The sequence below is a fragment of the Choristoneura fumiferana genome, chromosome 11 (genome assembly GCF_025370935.1).
Source record: "Choristoneura fumiferana chromosome 11, NRCan_CFum_1, whole genome shotgun sequence".
NCBI classification, from domain to species: Eukaryota; Metazoa; Arthropoda; class Insecta; order Lepidoptera; family Tortricidae; genus Choristoneura; species Choristoneura fumiferana.
This window is the reverse complement of record NC_133482.1, coordinates 427,952-446,695: the sequence shown is the minus strand read 5'-3', so window position 1 is coordinate 446,695 and position 18,744 is coordinate 427,952. Positions and strand designations below refer to the sequence as shown.

General features: G+C 38.9%; 2 protein-coding genes across 2 annotated transcripts in view; one reads left to right on the top strand and one right to left on the bottom strand.

The window, feature by feature from the left end:
• The window catches only part of LOC141432432 (ADP-ribosylation factor-like protein 2), a 221,445-nt gene that overhangs the window by 198,713 nt on the left and 3,988 nt on the right, over positions 1 to 18,744 (bottom strand). The window lies entirely within an intron of this gene.
• Positions 13,713 to 18,642, top strand: LOC141432427 (pinin-like). The gene is given in 7 exon segments (XM_074093981.1): positions 13,713 to 13,946; positions 14,021 to 14,152; positions 15,595 to 15,829; positions 16,804 to 17,098; positions 17,717 to 17,800; positions 17,803 to 17,979; positions 18,324 to 18,642. Coding segments are annotated over 7 exon segments (1,278 nt in total). The 5' UTR covers positions 13,713 to 13,818; the 3' UTR covers positions 18,551 to 18,642.

Below are 18,744 nucleotides of genomic sequence, written 5' to 3'. Positions count from 1 at the left end.
AGCATTCCAGGGGTATTGCAGACGCGTTGCCAACCTAGAGGCCTAAGACGGGTTACCTCAAGTGCCAGTAATTTCACCGGCTGTTTCACCGGCTGTCTTACTCTCCACGCCGAAACACCTCAGTGCAAGCACTGCTGCTTCAGGGCAGGATTAGCGAGCAAGATGGTGGTAGTAATCCGGGCGGACCTTGCACAAGGTCCTACCACCTGCAAAAATTTCCGGTCTAATTTCCGAAAGCACCGGTAGTACAAAATGAGGCATGTAAAACAGCACTTTGCGGCTACTTACAGAATAAACATTTTGATTCTTTAGACGAAACATAATTGCGTTTTTTATTTAACAAAAATATCTTTGTGTTCTCAGGCCTGACACACATGGTCGCGAGGGGTCTATATCGACTGGTCGAAAAGTGTTAGTCATAATGTAACGTTTGTCATAATGTACCTAATGTTTGACATAAATCTTTTTTTCTCTGAAACCGTTTATTTTTCAGAATTGTTATAAAACAAACCTATCCCAACCTATAGAGTTCTACAGAATGAACATTTAAAAAATAATGAAAATGTACGGTTTCAGCGGGAAAAAAATTATGACTAACAATAATTATGACAAAATGTACATTATGACTTATAAAATTATGGCAGTCGAAAGGATCCCGGTCATGAGATTGACAACGCCCACCCCGTATAACGTGACCAAATTAAGACCACGGTTACAGCAAGCAGCAAAATCCCCAACTAACTAGAACCCTTTGATAACCAAAAAGAAATGCTGGAGCCGGGAATTATCTTCTTCAGTTTCGATTGGATAAGTTTTCAAAGTTTTTTTTTTCTAGCGACTATTTCTATAGTGTTTCTGGAAAAGCGACGTGTATACAAAACCAGTGAAGCAGCACACGTCGCTATGACTGCTACGAACTGCTACGGGCTACGGGCTACGCCGCTACGCTTGCCTGACTTCATTCTGGGGGGAGCGCCAAAGTTCGCATACTCTTCGCAAGTCATACCGTTATTTTTTTCCGAATCATCGTTTGTCATAATTATTTTCCCATTGAAACCTTAAAAATTTCTGATTTTTTTAAATGGTCATCCTATAGAATACTATAGGTTGGGTTAGGTTTGTTTTATAACAATTTTGAACAGTTATTGGATTCACAGAAAAAAGAGTTATGACAAACGATCATTCTGACAAACATTATATTCGGACTTTTGATAAGTATGCGAGCCGACTGGACCCCATTCTGGGACATGACAAATGCAAGAAATGGCAGTACAATAAATACCGTAAGATTGGCGTCTTTTGACCCATGGTGGGTAACTTTGGCCCAAATGAAATTCACATAATTACAGAAGTGTCTAATAAATAATAAGTAATAATAAATAGAAATAAAAAATATATATGTTTTTTAACCTAGTTATTTTTAGGATAGTTTTTATTTCAATTGTACTTTCACTAATTTGTTTTAATGTGTGTTACTTAATAAATAAAAAATAAGTATTTTTTTTAGATGTTGAACAGTTTTCTTATAAATAAAAAGAAAAATGATGTAATGTAAGCGTTCGATTGCTCGACACGATAATGCCTAATAGCCGACAACCTGCTGTCACCTTTATTGCTAATGTCATAAAATAAAAGATGACAACTATTGGGACAGTAAATAAATAAATAAATAAATATCACGGGACAATTCACACCAATTGACCTAGTCCCAAAGTAAGCTTAGCAAAGCTTGTGTTATGGGTACCAAGCAACGGATAAATATAATTATATAGATAGATACATACTTAAATACATAGTAAACACCCAAGACCCGAGAACAAACATTCGTATTTTTCATACAAATATCTGCCCCGACACGGGAATCGAACCCGGGACCTCAAGCTTCGTAGTCAGGTTCTCTAACCACTAGGCCATCTGGTCGTCAAAACGTCGTGACGAGCACTCGTACGTTTACATTAGATGTTTACTAAAAACTAATAAAATATTCGGTAGGTCTTAGAAACGTCATGACACCACAGTCCTATCAATCTAATACCATTGTAGACTGGTTTATAATGAATTTTTACCAATGAAACTTCACGCCCAAGTGCTCTCATACTGAGAAGAGGTCTGTACCCTGCAGTGGGATGTATATAAGACTAGCTTTTGCCCGCCGCTTCATCCGCGTGGAATTCAGTTATCGCGCGCTGTTCCCTCAGGTACTGTGCATTTTTCCGGGATAAAAAGTAGCCTATGTCACTTTCTGGCTCATAAACTATCTCTATGCCAAAAATCACATCAATCCGTCGCTCCGTTACGACGTGAAAGACGGACAAACATATAAACACACACACTTTCGCATTTAGTATGAATTTTTACCAATTAAACTTTACGCCCAAGCACTCTCACACTGTGAAGAGGTCTGTACCCTGCTGTGGGATAATAAGATGGGATGATGATGAATGGTAAATCACGTGCTAGTTACAGCACTTAGTTGCGGGCGCGGTGTGCGGGATCGCCATAAATATGTTTAATATGATGGGTGCGCGGGCGCTGCCAGCGCGGCAAATGGTGCGCTGTTGCGTTCAGGTGCGGCGCAGCGGCACCGCGGTAACTAGCCGCCAACGCTTATTCTGACATACTCGTGGGTTTCTGTTAAAAAAAAAGCAATAGATCACATCGTAATTTAAGTAAGCTAAAAGTGGCTCCGAAGCGGTAACGTTTCGTGTGCTCTGCCTACCCCATTTGGGAATACAGGCGCGATGTGTGTGTGTGTGTGTTAAGTAATATTTTTTTGCTAAGTGTTCCAATTTTCAAGTCAATCCGACACTGGAAGCGACTCACAATGAACTTGCAAGGTTTGAACCGAACAAGAAACAACAGCACAGACAGGGTAAGTTAAATTAAAGTTAAAAAATATAAGATTGGTTTTTTGGAATCTTTTTGTATTTTCTTTTATTTCAATTCCAAATTTTTACTTTTACGGTCATCCCGTTAAACCTAAATTGAAAATACAAACTGAAATATAGATGCACAGAAAAACCAGAAAAATAAGACCAGCACTGGGAATCGAACCCAGGTCCTCGGCATTCCGTGCCACGTGCCGCTGCACTACTACTGGGCTATTTTTCTGGTTTTTCTGTGCATCTATATTTCAGTTTGTATTTTCAATAAAAAAAAATAAGTTTCTCTTAAAATTTCATTTTTAGTTCGAACTTTTTTGCTGACTGTTATTTTTATACTGGATGTCAAACGAGCAAGTGGGTCTCAGATGGTAAGAGATCACCACCACCCATAGAAACCTGCAACACTGCGAAGATTGCAGATGCGTTGCCAACCTAGAGGTCTAAGATGGGATACCTCAAGTGCTAGTAATTTCACCGGCTGTCTTATTCTCCACGCGGAAACATAACGTGCAAGCACTGCTGCTTCACGGCAGACTGTCTGTCTCATTGTTGACTGTAGGTACTTGCATTGTCATACAAATTACACGTGTATACCAAATTTCAAGTCAATCCGATCACTGGCAGTCAGTTCAAATGAACTTTTGAAGATTTGATGCCAACAAGAAACAATAACAAGAAACAGGGCAAATTATTACAGCAGCAGGCTTATGCTGAGCCTGAGCCCATTGCCACCTGCTTATGTTTTTTTTACTTGTGTAATCCTGTCTTATTTTCTGTGGCAATAAATGATTTTATTATTAAATTGAATAAGTACGAGTAGATAATAAAAGTTTGTGTTTATTTACTCGATTAATACCAAATACACCACAAAGGTATAAGAAACTAAAGTATACTCGTAGTTCTAGTTAGTGTAAATTTTGGGAATGAAAAGCACCATTTGTTGACTACATCTATACTGTTATCTACAGTTAGTGAAAAATTTTCTTGATCGATCCCTATAAACAACTTTGAAGGTTTACGCATTGGTTTACGCTATTTACAGCGTGTGCAACAGCTATCTACAATGTTGACACGTCGTTAAATCAACCTATTTGTCTTCAGCGTTATATTAGAATGTAGTTTAACGGTGTGTTTGTTATATCAAACGAATTCCACGGCGGTGACACCTATATATTTACTGCTAGCTTATGTCAAGTCCTGTAATCGTTGCCAAATATTAGCGGTTAAAATACTTTGCTCTATGTCCTTCCTCGGGACTCAAAATATCTCTATACTTACTAACTGTTCTGTTTACATCTAACGATTGAGCGGTTTAGACGTTAAGAGGTCAAACAAACAAACAGACTTACAAATTTTTCGCATTTAGTATAATGTTATGGGATAGGGCTCACTGTAAAATCGCCGAACAAAAGAATGAATCCTGATTTATAATAATTGATTTATTGTTTTAGTTATTTGAAACGTAAAATCTCGATTTATTTTACATTTAGCGATCAATGGCACTAATTCACTATCAGTTTCCATTGTAACAAGAAATTACTTTTTACTGTTATATCAATATTTATTATCTTGTTAAATAAAGTGGTTACATGTTGAAATAATGTTACATTTCGTTAGGCTTCGGTTTTGAACCTCCTTAATGAATTCGACGCACGCTATTGTTTCCAGGGCTGCTATTCGAAATTAGATTAAGTGTGAAAATGCAACGTAGGTATACCTACAGAATTAAGTTATGTTGTTAAATTTACGTTAACTTTTACATGGGACCGGTTAATCCTACTTAATCCTATTGATATTAAAAATACAAAAGTTGTGTCTTTCACACTAAAAGGGAAAGATAGATTTGTATAAAATTTAGTACCTACATTTGCTGATAGCTGAATGTCTGAAAAAAAAACGCAGCATACTTCTTTGCCCGATATTCTCACGGCATCGTGATAAAATACCAAAATCTCAACCGAAAAGTTTGGAGACATGACATTTGGCACAGTGATTATCCAAAGAATATTTTTTTTTTGTAAACTACAAAAATTTCCATGAAATCCTGGAATTTCAATTCAAATGCCAGTTGAGGCCAGGAGCAGTCAAAATCTTTTTCGTTTACAAATATCTAATTTAAGTTTGCTAATACGAGTAGTAATAACTAAAAAGTCTTGTTTTGAGTTTATGCAGTGACTCGAAATAAATTACTTATAAATATTTCACTCTATTTTTTGGAAGCTTTCGCTTGCAGCCCAGTCGGAATATGCCGCTGGCGGCAGGTAATGGCGGGCGGCGAACCGGCCGCACCGCCGCGGGCGCGTGCGCTGCTAATTGAACGACGCGGCGCCCGCGCAGCGTGCAGCGCGAACTGTGACCGGGAGAGCAGCGAGACAATGACAATTAGTTCTACATACCAACTAGACAGGTCAATATATTGTGATCATAGATCGAAGAAGAACAGTTTTCGAAAAAGTCGTTTTAATCGTTTTTGAATATAATACGTCTTTTCACACCTTTTCTTTTTCTTTATTAAAAAAATCTCATCATATATTTTTTTCACACAATTTATATATATTCTTAAGCTATATCTTATGTTGGTTTTTACCTCAAGTGTACCTACTTCCGGTTGTTCCACAAGGAATTTGTTATGAAGGCGGGCCCTACCACGCTCTCTTAATGCGATTCAGTTTAGGCTCTAAACTGAACTGCATCGCTATTTCGTACCACGACGTTACTTTTGCGATTCAGTTCAAGCACGGTTCAGCGACAGCGATACAGACATTTTCATTCACTCACTTCAAGCGGTTTTCGTACCATGACGCTTAACTTGAGTGGGAATTGAATCGCTTCAGTGTCAAATTTAGCGATTCAGTATAAGTTACTCATTCTGTCAATTCTTTTGGATCGCTTCAACTTCAACTAATGAAATAAAACGAATTCAGTGTTTTACGGTGCAAATAACAACTTTAGTATGTTTTCGGTGCATTAGTGGCCATCGAGTGTTGAATTACAGCCCAGAAGTTGCTGGCTCTATTATAAATGCTTGTGCTATATTGCACAATATTTGCAATACAGCAAATCTGCCCATTTTAGATTTGGGACCCTTGCCTCAATACCATAATCGCCGTCTGCAGCAGGCGGCTACCGAGCCGCTGCTCGAGGACGCAGTTGTCATTGATGAGACGGAAAGAAGCAACCCACAACTGCGACTCGGTACAGCCATAAGGAATCGCCTTGTTCGCCGATTATGGGAAGGGAGATAATCCTTGTGTTGCATTTCTCACGATGATATAAATAAATACCTAAACCTAAAACGATTTTTTGTTAACACTTATTATGTTTAAGACCCCGCAGACTATAAATAGTAATGAGAATCCCACCAAAAACATTTCATATACACGAGAGTGTATGAGTTATTTATTATTAGAGTCAAGCCCCTAGCCAGTACCCTTAGTGTAAGTTTTCGGTTACAAAATACGTCTCGATCGCGTTCGCGTTAGAATCTCAATTTGTATGGAAACACGAACGGCGCCTCTAGCGGAACGTTTGAGATGTTGTCACTATGTATTCACTCTCTCGGAATTGCCTACCTACGGGACAGGCCTCGCCTAGTGTAGGAGCCAGTGAAAAGTATTGTGTATGAAGAGCTGTTAATGTACGTTCATGAACTTGCTACCATTGTTATTGTTTTTCACTGTTGTTTTTTCTTTTGCAAGAATGTTTGTATGTTCTTTCCATGTATCAGCCCTCCTGTAAACCCTACTTTATATGCAATAAATGATTACTTACTTACTTACTTATTCATTATTAGGCAAAAACTACGTAATTGCGGAAATCTTCTTTATGAATAACCATATTATATAACAGGTGTAGGTAAAGGAGAAATGAACACGTTTGGTTTGTTTTCATTTTTATTTCACAAATAATTAATTTACAAAAATTCAAAGTCAAAGTCAAAGTCAAAATATCTTTATTCAATTTAGGCTATAACAAGCACTTATGAATGTCAAAAAAAATCTACCACCGGTTCGGAAAAACCTCTGTTGAGAAAAATCCGGCAAGAAACTCAACGAGGTATATTTAGCCAGTCTGTAAGATGGAACTTTAAGCTTCCCTGTGTTTCTAGTAGCCTTTGGGTTATCGACGTTAGTGGGAAATCACATATGTTCTTCCTTACATACATGATTATTTCAAAAACATAATGCGACGGCAGGGTTAGGATACCTGTTTCCTTAAAAGAAGATTCACGCGTCTTCAAATTATAAATTGCTCTAATTGCTCTCTTTGTAAGATAAAAATTTACTCAATGTCTGCAGCAGATCCCATAAAATAAGGCCGTACGATATAATGCTATTAAAGTAAGCAAAATACACCAACCGTGCCGTCGCCACATCGGTTAGCATCGAGCGTTATTCCTAAAAATATTGTTCATTTTACAAATTCAACAGTTTGACCATTTAACTTTATATTAGAAACTGAATTCGAGTCAATTTATCAACGAGAATTTAGATAGATTTTTTAGAGAACCTGTCAAGACAATTCAGGCTACCTTATCTTGAAATTATATGGTTATGGTAGATTTAAATTTGGCGTTGGGGGCAGTTCTGGAACTGGTAACCTAAAACAAAAAAAAAACATGGTACTTACATAAAAAAAACATTGACATAGCAGAACATGAGTGACCGACTTTCGTTCAGTCTTTTGAATGGCGTTTTTTTTTTACAATGAAACGACTTACGAAGGCATAATATTTTCTACATACCAAATTTTCTTCCAAAAACTTTAGCGCTGTCGTATGTATCGAGAAACCTAATAAGTACACATTCAACACACACACAATTGAATTGCTTGTTTGTAATGGGAGACTCTATCAAATTGGTAACTAATCAAAAAAATGCTCCTCACCTTGCTTGCAGTAACTCCTTGACTGCTTTAATTTCATTCCTAATTTCTTGCAGTCCTGCGCGCAAGGTCTCATTTTTCTCCCGAGCTATTTCAGTTAAGGCCCGGCGAGCCGTCTCTTGCGACATGGGGGGCTCGCGGCGCCGGCGCCTGGGTCTCTGGGGCGGCGAGCCTGCACGTTGTCGTGCTTGGATGCGGGCTCTTGGACTTTGTCTCGGACTTCGTAGGTACTCACGACATTGTGCTTCTTAACTCCTCATTGATTTTTCAGTGAGAAGTGAGACTCGTCGATTAGTGACAGCGTAAACATTTTATTTGTAATCAACACAACGGTTGCTAAGAACACGAAATGACATAGAGTTATGGTTTTGCAAAATAAAGAGGTTTTAGTATACAAAATTTGGTTTGCATATAGCGGCATCCCTTTCGCGACTTAGCGTTTCAGTTTCGGACCAGAGACAATATCGGTCTTTCATTCACCTGTAAACCATTGAGACTCAGCTCTGAGAAATAAACGTCGTGGTACTAATTTCGACGATTCAGTTTAGGTGCCTAAATTGAACTGCTCTGCGTTTGGATCGTTTGTGAAAAGATCATGGTACGCCTGCAGCTCTTGTAACATAACCAGTGAGAAAAGTCTGAAAATCGTATTTTTATGTCTGTTTTTGACCCATATTGCGTACATTTTACTTACGCAAAGGGCTCTACAAACAGAATATTCATAGATACCAGTACGGAAACATCGCTGTGCGAGTCCGACTTAGAATATTCTCCTGTTTTTTTTAAACTTTCACTTCTTTTCCTATAAATATACTTCCTCAAACAAATAAAGATCAAGACTGTTCCACTAGACAGCTACGCCCATCGCTGTAAGATAAACTGCTTGTTTCATTCAAGCAAAATTGAATTTCAGCGTCCGCATAAAACAATTCATAAAACTCAATTAGGCGTGGTCGAATAAAAATGAGTTGATTCAGCGCGGAACAGACGCGCAGGCGTGAATAAGGCGATTCGGAAGCTCAGGGAGCTGGTAATACTGACATACAAACTTCAACTCTTCCGTAAATCAGTAACTATAATAATTATTGAATGTAGCACCGTAGCACGTAGAGTCTCATAAATCTGTGTGTAGGAAAGTGACCACGTGAGTTTAAGGACTGAGGTCCCGTTTGGAGTCTCGTTCTGGGTCGTATCTGGTGCAAAAGCACATCGAAAATTCCACCCTACTAGCTTCTACTTACTTCCCTCCTCTCATACCATGTACCAAAAACAATACTTTAAAAAAATCAAAAACCCGACTGCCAAAATACTAAAAAGAAGATAACAAGTCTAGTGGGCTAGAACTCTGTTAAGTAGCTAACTTAAAGTTCAACAGTCGGGACCCATTAAGTAGGTACTAAGAATTTCTGAGCTGGTCACGATTTGAATGGGTCCCGACTGTTGAACATTTAGTTAGCTACTTAACAGAATTCTAGCCCACTAGACTTGTTTTCTTTTTTTAGTATTTTGGCAGTCGGGTTTCTTAATTTTTTTAATTTATTGTCTTATTTCACACTTTTTTGATATTTCTGGGAAAATGCGGCGAATTATTAGATTTCATTGGATACCCTACTCGATAGGTTTGAATTTTATTTTGACGCCAAAAATGCGCCGTTTTGATTTTTCAAGAATTTAATGTACACATACGGGTCAAACACATAAACCTCCTTCTTCGCAGTCAGGTAAAAAAAGTGGTGAATTTTCTTGGTGAACGGTCGCCACCGTACTTAGGTTTAGCTTAGGTACGTTTGGTCCGAGATCAAAGGCCAGTTCTATCAGAAATAGGTAGGCGCCAGTGACATGTTCGTGAATTAGAATTCCATCAACTCTCAATTTTTACGTGCCATCCGCTCCTGAATCCAAGCGCGCCGACAAACGGCGCGAGTTATTCGTAATGGCCGCCGCAATTAATCAGTAAAGCGTTTTATTAGCGGGACCGCGCCGGTTCCGCCATGACCGTCAGACAGACAAGATGGCGCGGCAGCCGCAAATGGCCGCGGCGTGGCTGAACCATGTTTGATCTCGACAGAGTTATTTATTCGTTGTACTGTAACCCCGAGGTAATTTACGGGTTGTGTTTTCGGGATGGCCACGATCGGGTGCTTACTGTATCGAGATTGGAAGTGCATAGATCCTGCACATTCTGTGCCACTAAGACCAATTGTACCTATTGACTATATGTTCTGGCAATAGATGTAGGTATTTATATTTAGAGCCAGTGCCAGCAATTTTGATTCTTTGATGAAGCGTGTCCTTCTGTGTTTAAGTGAAAGGAAGGAAATACCGACCAGAGTTGGCGCGTAATTAGAAAAAAAAACTGTAGGTCATTGTTTCCAATAAAATAAACAACTAAAATTACCTAAGTAAAAGGTAGGTTCATTTTTTATTTTAATGATGACATAGATTTTACTTCAAAATTGCAGTTTACTAGAATTTAGAAAGACTACATTTTAAAATTCAGTAAATATTGGCGCACGCAAAAGGGTACCTACCTACAGTGGCACAATACAAACAGGCAACCATTATTTATAACAAAAAAAAAACAAATATATGAATCAAAGCCCGACCACCGGAAGTAATTATAGTTATAGCAGATAGCTATAGCAGGTATGTTTATTTTTACAACATTACTACATCATGTCTACCCGCTAAAAGTGTTTCAGTACAATCGCCTGAAGCTCGGGCTGTCATCCATCACGACAACAGCGTGTCGCAACGGCACGGCACACAAACAGGCGGTATTGATATTGATATGTGTTAGTTTATTGTTTATTTATTGTTTTGTATTAGTGTGTACCCATATATGTATGTGTAGGTATTTATTTCTTGTGTTTGATGTTAAATTGTTTGATCATTTTATCTTTCCATTGTAGTGTCTACTCTTGTTTCTGTTGTCCTTTCAATCATTCAAAGGTTAACTGGAAGAGATCCCTTTAAGGGATAAGTTCGCCTTTGTACATCTCTTTCTCTTGTTAATTGTATATTTTCATATGTTTTATGTACAATAAAAAGATACAACAACAACAACGGCAGGTATCTGCGTAAACAAGTGGGTATTTTACTTAACCACATGGAGCAATCACCGATCAGTGGCATGGAGCGAAATATAAGCTAACTTAGGTACACACTCGTACTTATCTATAACTAGCTGGGGTCCGCGGCTTCGCCTCCGGTGTAGTTTTTTTTTTAATTTCTAAATCTTCTTTTATAAGAACCTTCTGACAATAGCAAACACAACAAAAAAAGAATTAGGTAGCGAAATCGGTCCAGCCGTTCACGCGTGATGCCGTGACCAAGGGAAATAGGTTTTTTTTTTTTTATATTAAAATAAAGATAATAAGAGAACCTACCTATGAATGACTCACGGTAACGGTTATAAAATGACGGTAGACAGGGCACGGTCAACGGTCAACACAACGTAATATCTACCCGCAAATCCAGATTTCCGAAATGAGTGAATGTCAAAATCCCGCTGTCATTACTACATGATATGTATGACATGACATGATATGTTTTATGTACAATAAAGAGTTACAACAACTGAACAACAACAACATGTTCTTGTGTGCGTGACCTCAGCACTACCCGATTGTGAGTTCCACTTACTTCTATCAGCAGCGCCGCTTTTACAGATCGTCACTCCACCTGGCTGGAGGGAGTCCTACACTACATTTTCCGAGACACGGTCTCCACTTCTGCGTATAATTAACCAAATGGACCAAGAATAAGTCATATTAATTCCAAAATGAAAGTAAAATGACTAAGTTTACTCAAGAAAAACGTAAATAAACCCCGTCCCGCTCCCCGAAGCTTGGGGCGGCCATTTTTCATGCGCGCTTGAACGCTCCGCCGCGCCGCGGATTTAGCTGCATGACAACATAACAGCTAATTGCTTTTTTCGAAGCTGCGGAAGGATGCACGGTTGATCGGGGCCACGATATTTTAATGGAGTTTTTGAATTTGACGAAAATATGATTGAATTCTGTTGAGCTTATGAAGGACAACTTGTTTACTTTAATAGGTATCAGTTGGTCGAGATCTGAATTAGAAACAATTTGCATCCATCTGTTGAATGGATGAAACGTGTTTATATCAAATTTAATCTTTTAAAAAGTATATCGCGAGTGGCTTCGCTAAAAAATTCTGGCCTTAACTATAAAAAGTAAATTTAAAATCAATTAATAAAAAGAAAAAAATCAAATAATCTTTTTCTCTTTCACCCGAGGCATCGGATCTTAATCCTTCGCTGCCCCAAGACCACCAGACCTCGAAATCTTGCCCTTGTACTAGGGTTGACCCTAAGATTTTATTTTTTCAGGTATTTTTATATCACAACTGCCTTTGCCTGCGGCTTTGCCCGCGTGGAATTCGGTTATCGCGTGCTGTCCCCTCGGGAACTGTGCATTTTTCCAGGATAAAAAGTAGCCTATGTTACTCTCTGGCCCATAAACTATCACTATGCCAAAAATCAAAAATGGACAAACATATAATGACACGAACACACACACTTTCGCATTTATAACATTAGTATGGAAGTGTGGATGGGGCCTTTGCACCACGACAGAAAAAATATGAAAATATTATAATACATAGAAGGTAATTAGATTTTGTTTCCATCAGAGATGTGCGAGGATGTGCTGTGCGAGTACAGGTAAATGAACCGCTTCTATTGTTTCATGAAAAACACATTCGTCGCAACGCAAACACATCCTCGCACATCTTTAGCGGTAACGCAACCTTAAACTAGTTCGCTAATGTCCTTTGCAAGTCAAAGTAGAAGACCGATTTTCATTTTCTTGCTCATTTCAATCTTCAGAAAAACGAAGGAAAAACCAACGAGTTCCCAATAACATATTTATTAAGATTCTAGTTATACTTTACTATAGTTTCACCAACAAGCTCTCCGTCAACTTTATAACCCATCAAACATTATAGCACCGAAATTGATAGTTAATGGGCACCGTCGCCGGCAATAACTGGCCACTGAAGCGTTGTTGACAGATCGCGTGCGCGGGCGCCGGCACGCGTGAAATTAAGCCGCCCACAGGAGTACGCCCCGCCCGCCCAAACCTACAAAAAATAAAGAGCCTAGGTACTAGATGACACTTTGTTAATTAATTAAAAATAACCTGATGATTTATATTTTGTTTGTTTTAAAAAGGTAGTAGGTAAGTCGTACATTGTATGCATACTATTGAAGCTGATTAGCAAGGGTTTCCTACCTAGGTATATCGTTCGTAAACCCAGCCAAGTTAATAAGTTGTAACGCCAACTAGGTTGTAAGTATGTTATAGTTTTTTTGTAATTCACTAGGTGTACTTAAATAATACCATCATGATTTTATTCACATTTTTCAAGCTCAAGGTTTAACTTGTGGGTGGAGGAAGAAGGGGGATTTTCAAAAATATATTTAAGGTGCTTACCACTTTGTCGGCGTGGTTACCTTCAAGCAAAATGACAGTTTTGTAGCACTAGCGAACACGCTAAGACGTGGACGGACGGACGGACCCACAGACATGGTAAAACTAAAAGCGTTTACTTACGGAACTTTAAAATTGACAATTATGTAGTATTTTAGTACATTATTCAATAAATCAGGTCTGTGATCTCACGATGGACAGTTGTTTTGCATATTTTGGACTCATAGCGACATCTTCTAGCGAATAGGGTAACGTAACTAACAATGCCATCTAGTGGTGAGTAGTGTATTCATTAACAAGCACTGTTCTAATGTGGAATGATAAAATTGCTGCAATCAATAAAAAAAAACTAATCTAATTTCAAAAATTTTTTTGGTATTCCATTTTTTTTCTTATTTAATGATATTTTATTTTGAAGGACTCTGTGGGTAAAACAAAACGCATTGAAACAGAATTACAGAATCCATCCGACCACGGGTAAAGGTTAACAACAAAACGCAATCATAGACAGCCATCCATCAGCGGCAAGGAAATGTATTTTTGTTGAGTGAATTAATATTTACGTCCAAATTCTATCGATTATAGGCAACATGGGGACAGAAGTGGGAATATCGTTTAGCGCATTACGCACTCAATTGGAAAACGAGAAGAGTAGCTTGTATAAAATAGACGAAAACATCAAAAAGATAGTGCAAACTACGGGTCGATTCTCCGATAGGTTAGCACCGAGCGTTGACGACAAGATATTTCTAGTTTTTCTCCATATTTGCTAATTCTTTCATTCTGTTTTAGGTTTAACAACTCTTCAGGTGACTATATAAAAGGTGGACCGCGTTTAGGCGGCCGAAATTCTTTCCCAGACACCAGACAAAATGATGATTCTTTTGGGAAGCGTAAACAAGAAACTAAAACTGTTTTTAGCAGGTAAATACGCTATGTGAGACGAATTGAGTCATTAACTAAAGCAATAAACTTTCTTTAAGTCATTACAGTAGTATTATAACCATTTTGTGTGGATTTTTGATTACATTTCGGATTTGAGAATTTGTTCAGTTTGGTATGATGCAGATAAAGTGCTGTACTTACTGAGACTGAATTTAAGTATCTGGACTGTGTTGATTGGAGTTTTATTTCATTTTTTGTTGCTATTATTGATGAATATAGACTAAAACGTTAGTACAGTACAATCTACATATGGTAAACTCGGTATTGAGTTCATTTTGAAAAAACATAGGCCTGTCCTTCTCATTACAAAGAGTAGTCAGTTCGCAAGCAATTGAAATGACTCAATCCAGCACTTTTGAGATGAGGAAAGATGTTTGTTGTGGTCCACAACCTGCAATGGTGTGCTGCAGAGATTCTCATAGTTTTGCTGTAAAAATCTCTTCTTCTCTTGAACACATTGAATTAAGGATTAACTTCGTTACTTTATGTACATTCAAGGACTTTAATTCATGAGCCACCATTTCACTTTAAACGTCATAGTGACATCGACTTTCCCTGTGAAAAAGTTCCATGGTGGCTCTTAAATACATGTTAATATAAGCCAGGTGTTTGATATTTGTATTAACTAATTTAATGACACAAGCCCTTTACAGGTCTGCGGGTCACAGGTAGGTTCTAGCATGTTGTTTTATCAGGCCTGGTCCACTCATTGATTGTGATAGACTATTTAATCACTGTAAGGCTATGAGTAAATAATAAGTTAGGTATTGTAACTGCGCGTTAGAAAAATGGCCTTACGTGTTCTTAGTAGGTAGGGCTTAAAAACCGTGTTCTGCGTGTCATCTGACATTCCATCACGCACCCAAACCAATCCCTGCTTCAGAAATTTAACCAATCAACAAGCACAACTATTTGCAACCTTAAAAATGATTTGTATTTGAATCATTAGTCGTTTTGGTTTAAAGTATGGTTAGTTTTTTGTGTGGAGATTGTTCTGAGTTACTCTCCCTGACTTATAGCACTTATTTATTCTTACTAATATTATAAATGTAAAAGGGAGTATGTTTGTTTGTAACACTTTTACACCTAAAGTACTCAACTATTTACTGATTGTGGTGAAATTTTTTTCATTTTAATTTTTATTTCAAGTGCTGCCTTCTGGCCGTAAGATGTTGTGTTCTGGGGGTTCCGAGGCACTATGCCGCAGATAAATGCGACGTCGGGGTTGGTGACTCAACCGCCGTTTAGTCACCAAATTAGTTAATAGTTCATTAGACGGGCCTTTGCATTGCAGACGCGTTGCCGACCTAGAGGCCTAAGATGGGATACCTCAAGTGCCAGTAATTTCACCGGCTGTCTTATTGTATGGGCAAAGTTGCCTTAAACAAATGTATTTATTATGCTTATTGTTGTTGTATCAGGCTGTCGGCGCGCACGGCAGACAGCGACGGCGAGGACGAGGGCGGCAGCGGCAGCGGCAACGGCAAGCGGCTGCGCGTGGAGTCAGCCGTGAGCCGGTCGCTGCCGACGCGCGCCGCCGTGCTGCGCGCGCAGGGCGGGGACGCGCAGGCGCGCACGCGCAACCGCCGCATCTTCGGCTCGCTGCTCGGCACGCTGCACAAGTTCAAGCAGGAGGAGATCGTGCTGCAGACTAAGGTGCGAACGAACCAAACAGACCGTCTGACCGATTCCGCAGCTGTTATATTTTTAACCCCCGACGCAAAAAGAGGGGTATCATAAGTTTGACCGCTGTGTGTGTGTCTGTGGCACCGTAGCTGTTAAACGGGTGAACTGATTTGAATATGGTTTTTTTCATGTGAAATCAGGTTTTCTAGAAATGGTTCATACACATGTTTTATCAAAATCGGTTCGGCCGTTTTTCAGATATTGAACTTTGAAGTGACAATGTCGGGGATTTTCCAACTTTTTGTTGGTTAGGTTATTTCCATAGAAACATTTTTTTCTTAAGCCTAGTTTAGACTTACAAAAAAATCGTGCAAATTACCATTCCATTGACCACTTCAAACTCATTTGCTTTACGGCCTCGCCATGCAATGCGACTTGCACAATTTTTCTTGCAAGTCTATATTATGGGTCATATTTTTTAAAGTACTTAGCAATTTTTCACAAAGCATTTTATAATATTGACATTTATTTTCTTCACATATTTTACAAGCATATTTTTTTAATAGATTTTTCTTTTTCCTACCTAATTTTTTTAACATGTTGATTTTTTATTTGTATGAATTTTTCAGTGGCGTAGCTAAGTAACCAAAGGCCCTGGGGCAAAAAATAAACTAGGGCCCCAACTAAACTATTTAAAATCGTTTGTTCCGTGTTCGTCGTGTTCCGAGTTCGAAGTACTCCAAATTTCCTGAGTCCGAGGGGCCCCCTCAGCTTGGGGGCCCCGGGGCACTGCCCCGTCTAGCCCTCTGGTAGCTACGCCACTGGAATTTTTCAAAATGTTCATGTTACTTACACAATATAATAAATTAATAAACACTTAAGTTGCAGTTGCAGCTGTCATTGTCATAAATCAAGCTTTCATGAAAATAAATCTGTTCTAGTTAGAGTTGCTAATAGCAGCTTACCTAACCAATTTGTCTAATTTTCATTCTCTATTTTTCCAGGAAGACAAAAAAGCGCAAGTGGAAAGAAAGATAGAGGAGCAGGCCAGGCTACTGAAGGAGAAGGAGCAAAAAGAAAGAAAGACACTGTTTGCGGAGAGAGAACACAAGAAAGCCACCATCAAGGCCTTGGAGGCCAAGATGGGGCGCGTCCAGGAGTTCGAGCGCTGGGAGGCCTCGCAGAAGCACCTCGCCAACTTCATCCTCACCAAAGCCAGGCCCCACGTCTACTGGTTACCCAAGAAGATGACCGACAAGGCAACGGAAAAGTTGACTTCTAGCAGAAAATTCCATGAGAGTAAGTTTCTTGTTTTTTTTCTTTGCTTGTGGTCTAAGATTTGAATTACGTTAACGAATGAAAGCATTTTATATCAAACTTGATAATCTTAAAAAAATACCATAATATCAAAAAATCCTTTTGTTTTACGTCACACTCTTGAGTTTAACATATAAATTGAATACCGATCAAACCAATAGTCCTGGTATAACTATCTATTGGCAGGTATGTCTTTTTTTGTTAGCAGGTATGTTTTATTGTTAGTTTGTTAGTATGTTAAAAAACAAAAAGTTGTCAAAAATTACTTTTGTCTGGACTTTTTTTTTCCTTTTTTAATTGTGTATAAATTTACAGCGAAATATGGTCCTTTGTACCGCAGTGAGTAACTATAATAATCATACAAACTATTAGCAATTTTTTGTCTCCTTCTGATAATAACATATTTTTTTTATTTGAAAGCTAGTAAAAAGTAACTATGTGTTATATTTATTCATAGAGAATTGATTTTAAATACAATTTGTTTAACAACGAAACAAGAGACTAGGGATGTGTAATATCAGATATAATTACTAGAGATGACAAAGCAAGTTTGCTCTTCAACAGAGGAAAGGTATTTATGTATATTCTCTCAAACTCCAGAGTGCATGATCAAAAAACGCGAAGAGCTCCAAGAAGAATTGCAGCGGATAGAGCAGCGCTGCCTGCGCCCGCGCGGCCCGCTGGCCCCCCTCGCCCCGCAGGCCCCGCGCCGCCGCCGCCCCGCCCCGCCGCCCCCGCCCCCCGCGACCAGGAGCCGCGCAAGCGCGACAAGTTCGCCAACGACGCCGACGACAAGGAGAAAGACGAGAGCGACGGCGACGAACACCACGAGACGGCCGATGTTCCACCACAAGAGGAGCCTGGTAAGTGTGATGGGATTATGTACTATGGGAAGTTTAAGTGCTTTTGTGCTAGCTCATTGGCGTATCTAGTTATTTATCGGATTGACGAATAGATACCTATTGGTTTTCATCAGTCTCAGTCTTATAGGGTTACACGCTAATTCTGTCGTCATTCTGACCAGTAGAATTAAGCATATTCAATTCACGTATTCGTTTTCTCATATTCTGTATGTGCCTTAGAGTGAAGAAACAAGTTTTCTGAGGAGCAGATAAACAAATGAAAAATTGTACCTAACTCTGTCTGTGTCTAACAAAAGATTTAATTAAAATGTTGTAATTAATTAACATTTTTTCATCTCTTTCAGTGACAGATGCCAGTAAAATGGACACGAGTGTTGAGCAAAACACGACGATGGAAGTGGAAACGGACGCGAATGAAACGAGAGAAGATTCACAGGTGGCAATGGATGTGGCAGAGGTTTCCCAGCCCGAGGAGGCCCCCGAGGCGCCCGAGGTCCCTGAGGCACCCGAGGCCCCGGAGGCCCCCGAGCTCCCCGAAGACCCGGCTCCCATGACCACAGAACATTCCTGAAATACTGCACAACTTTGTATTAATTAATACTACTTATAACATTTTAAGTGTGGAACGTATATTGTAAAGATATTAAATTGTTTACATCAACATCACTGTTATTATGATTGGGTTTGCGTTATATAATGGAGTGAATAAACTGATGAATTTATATAAAAAAATTATTTAAATTAGTCTTTTTTAAATACATTGCA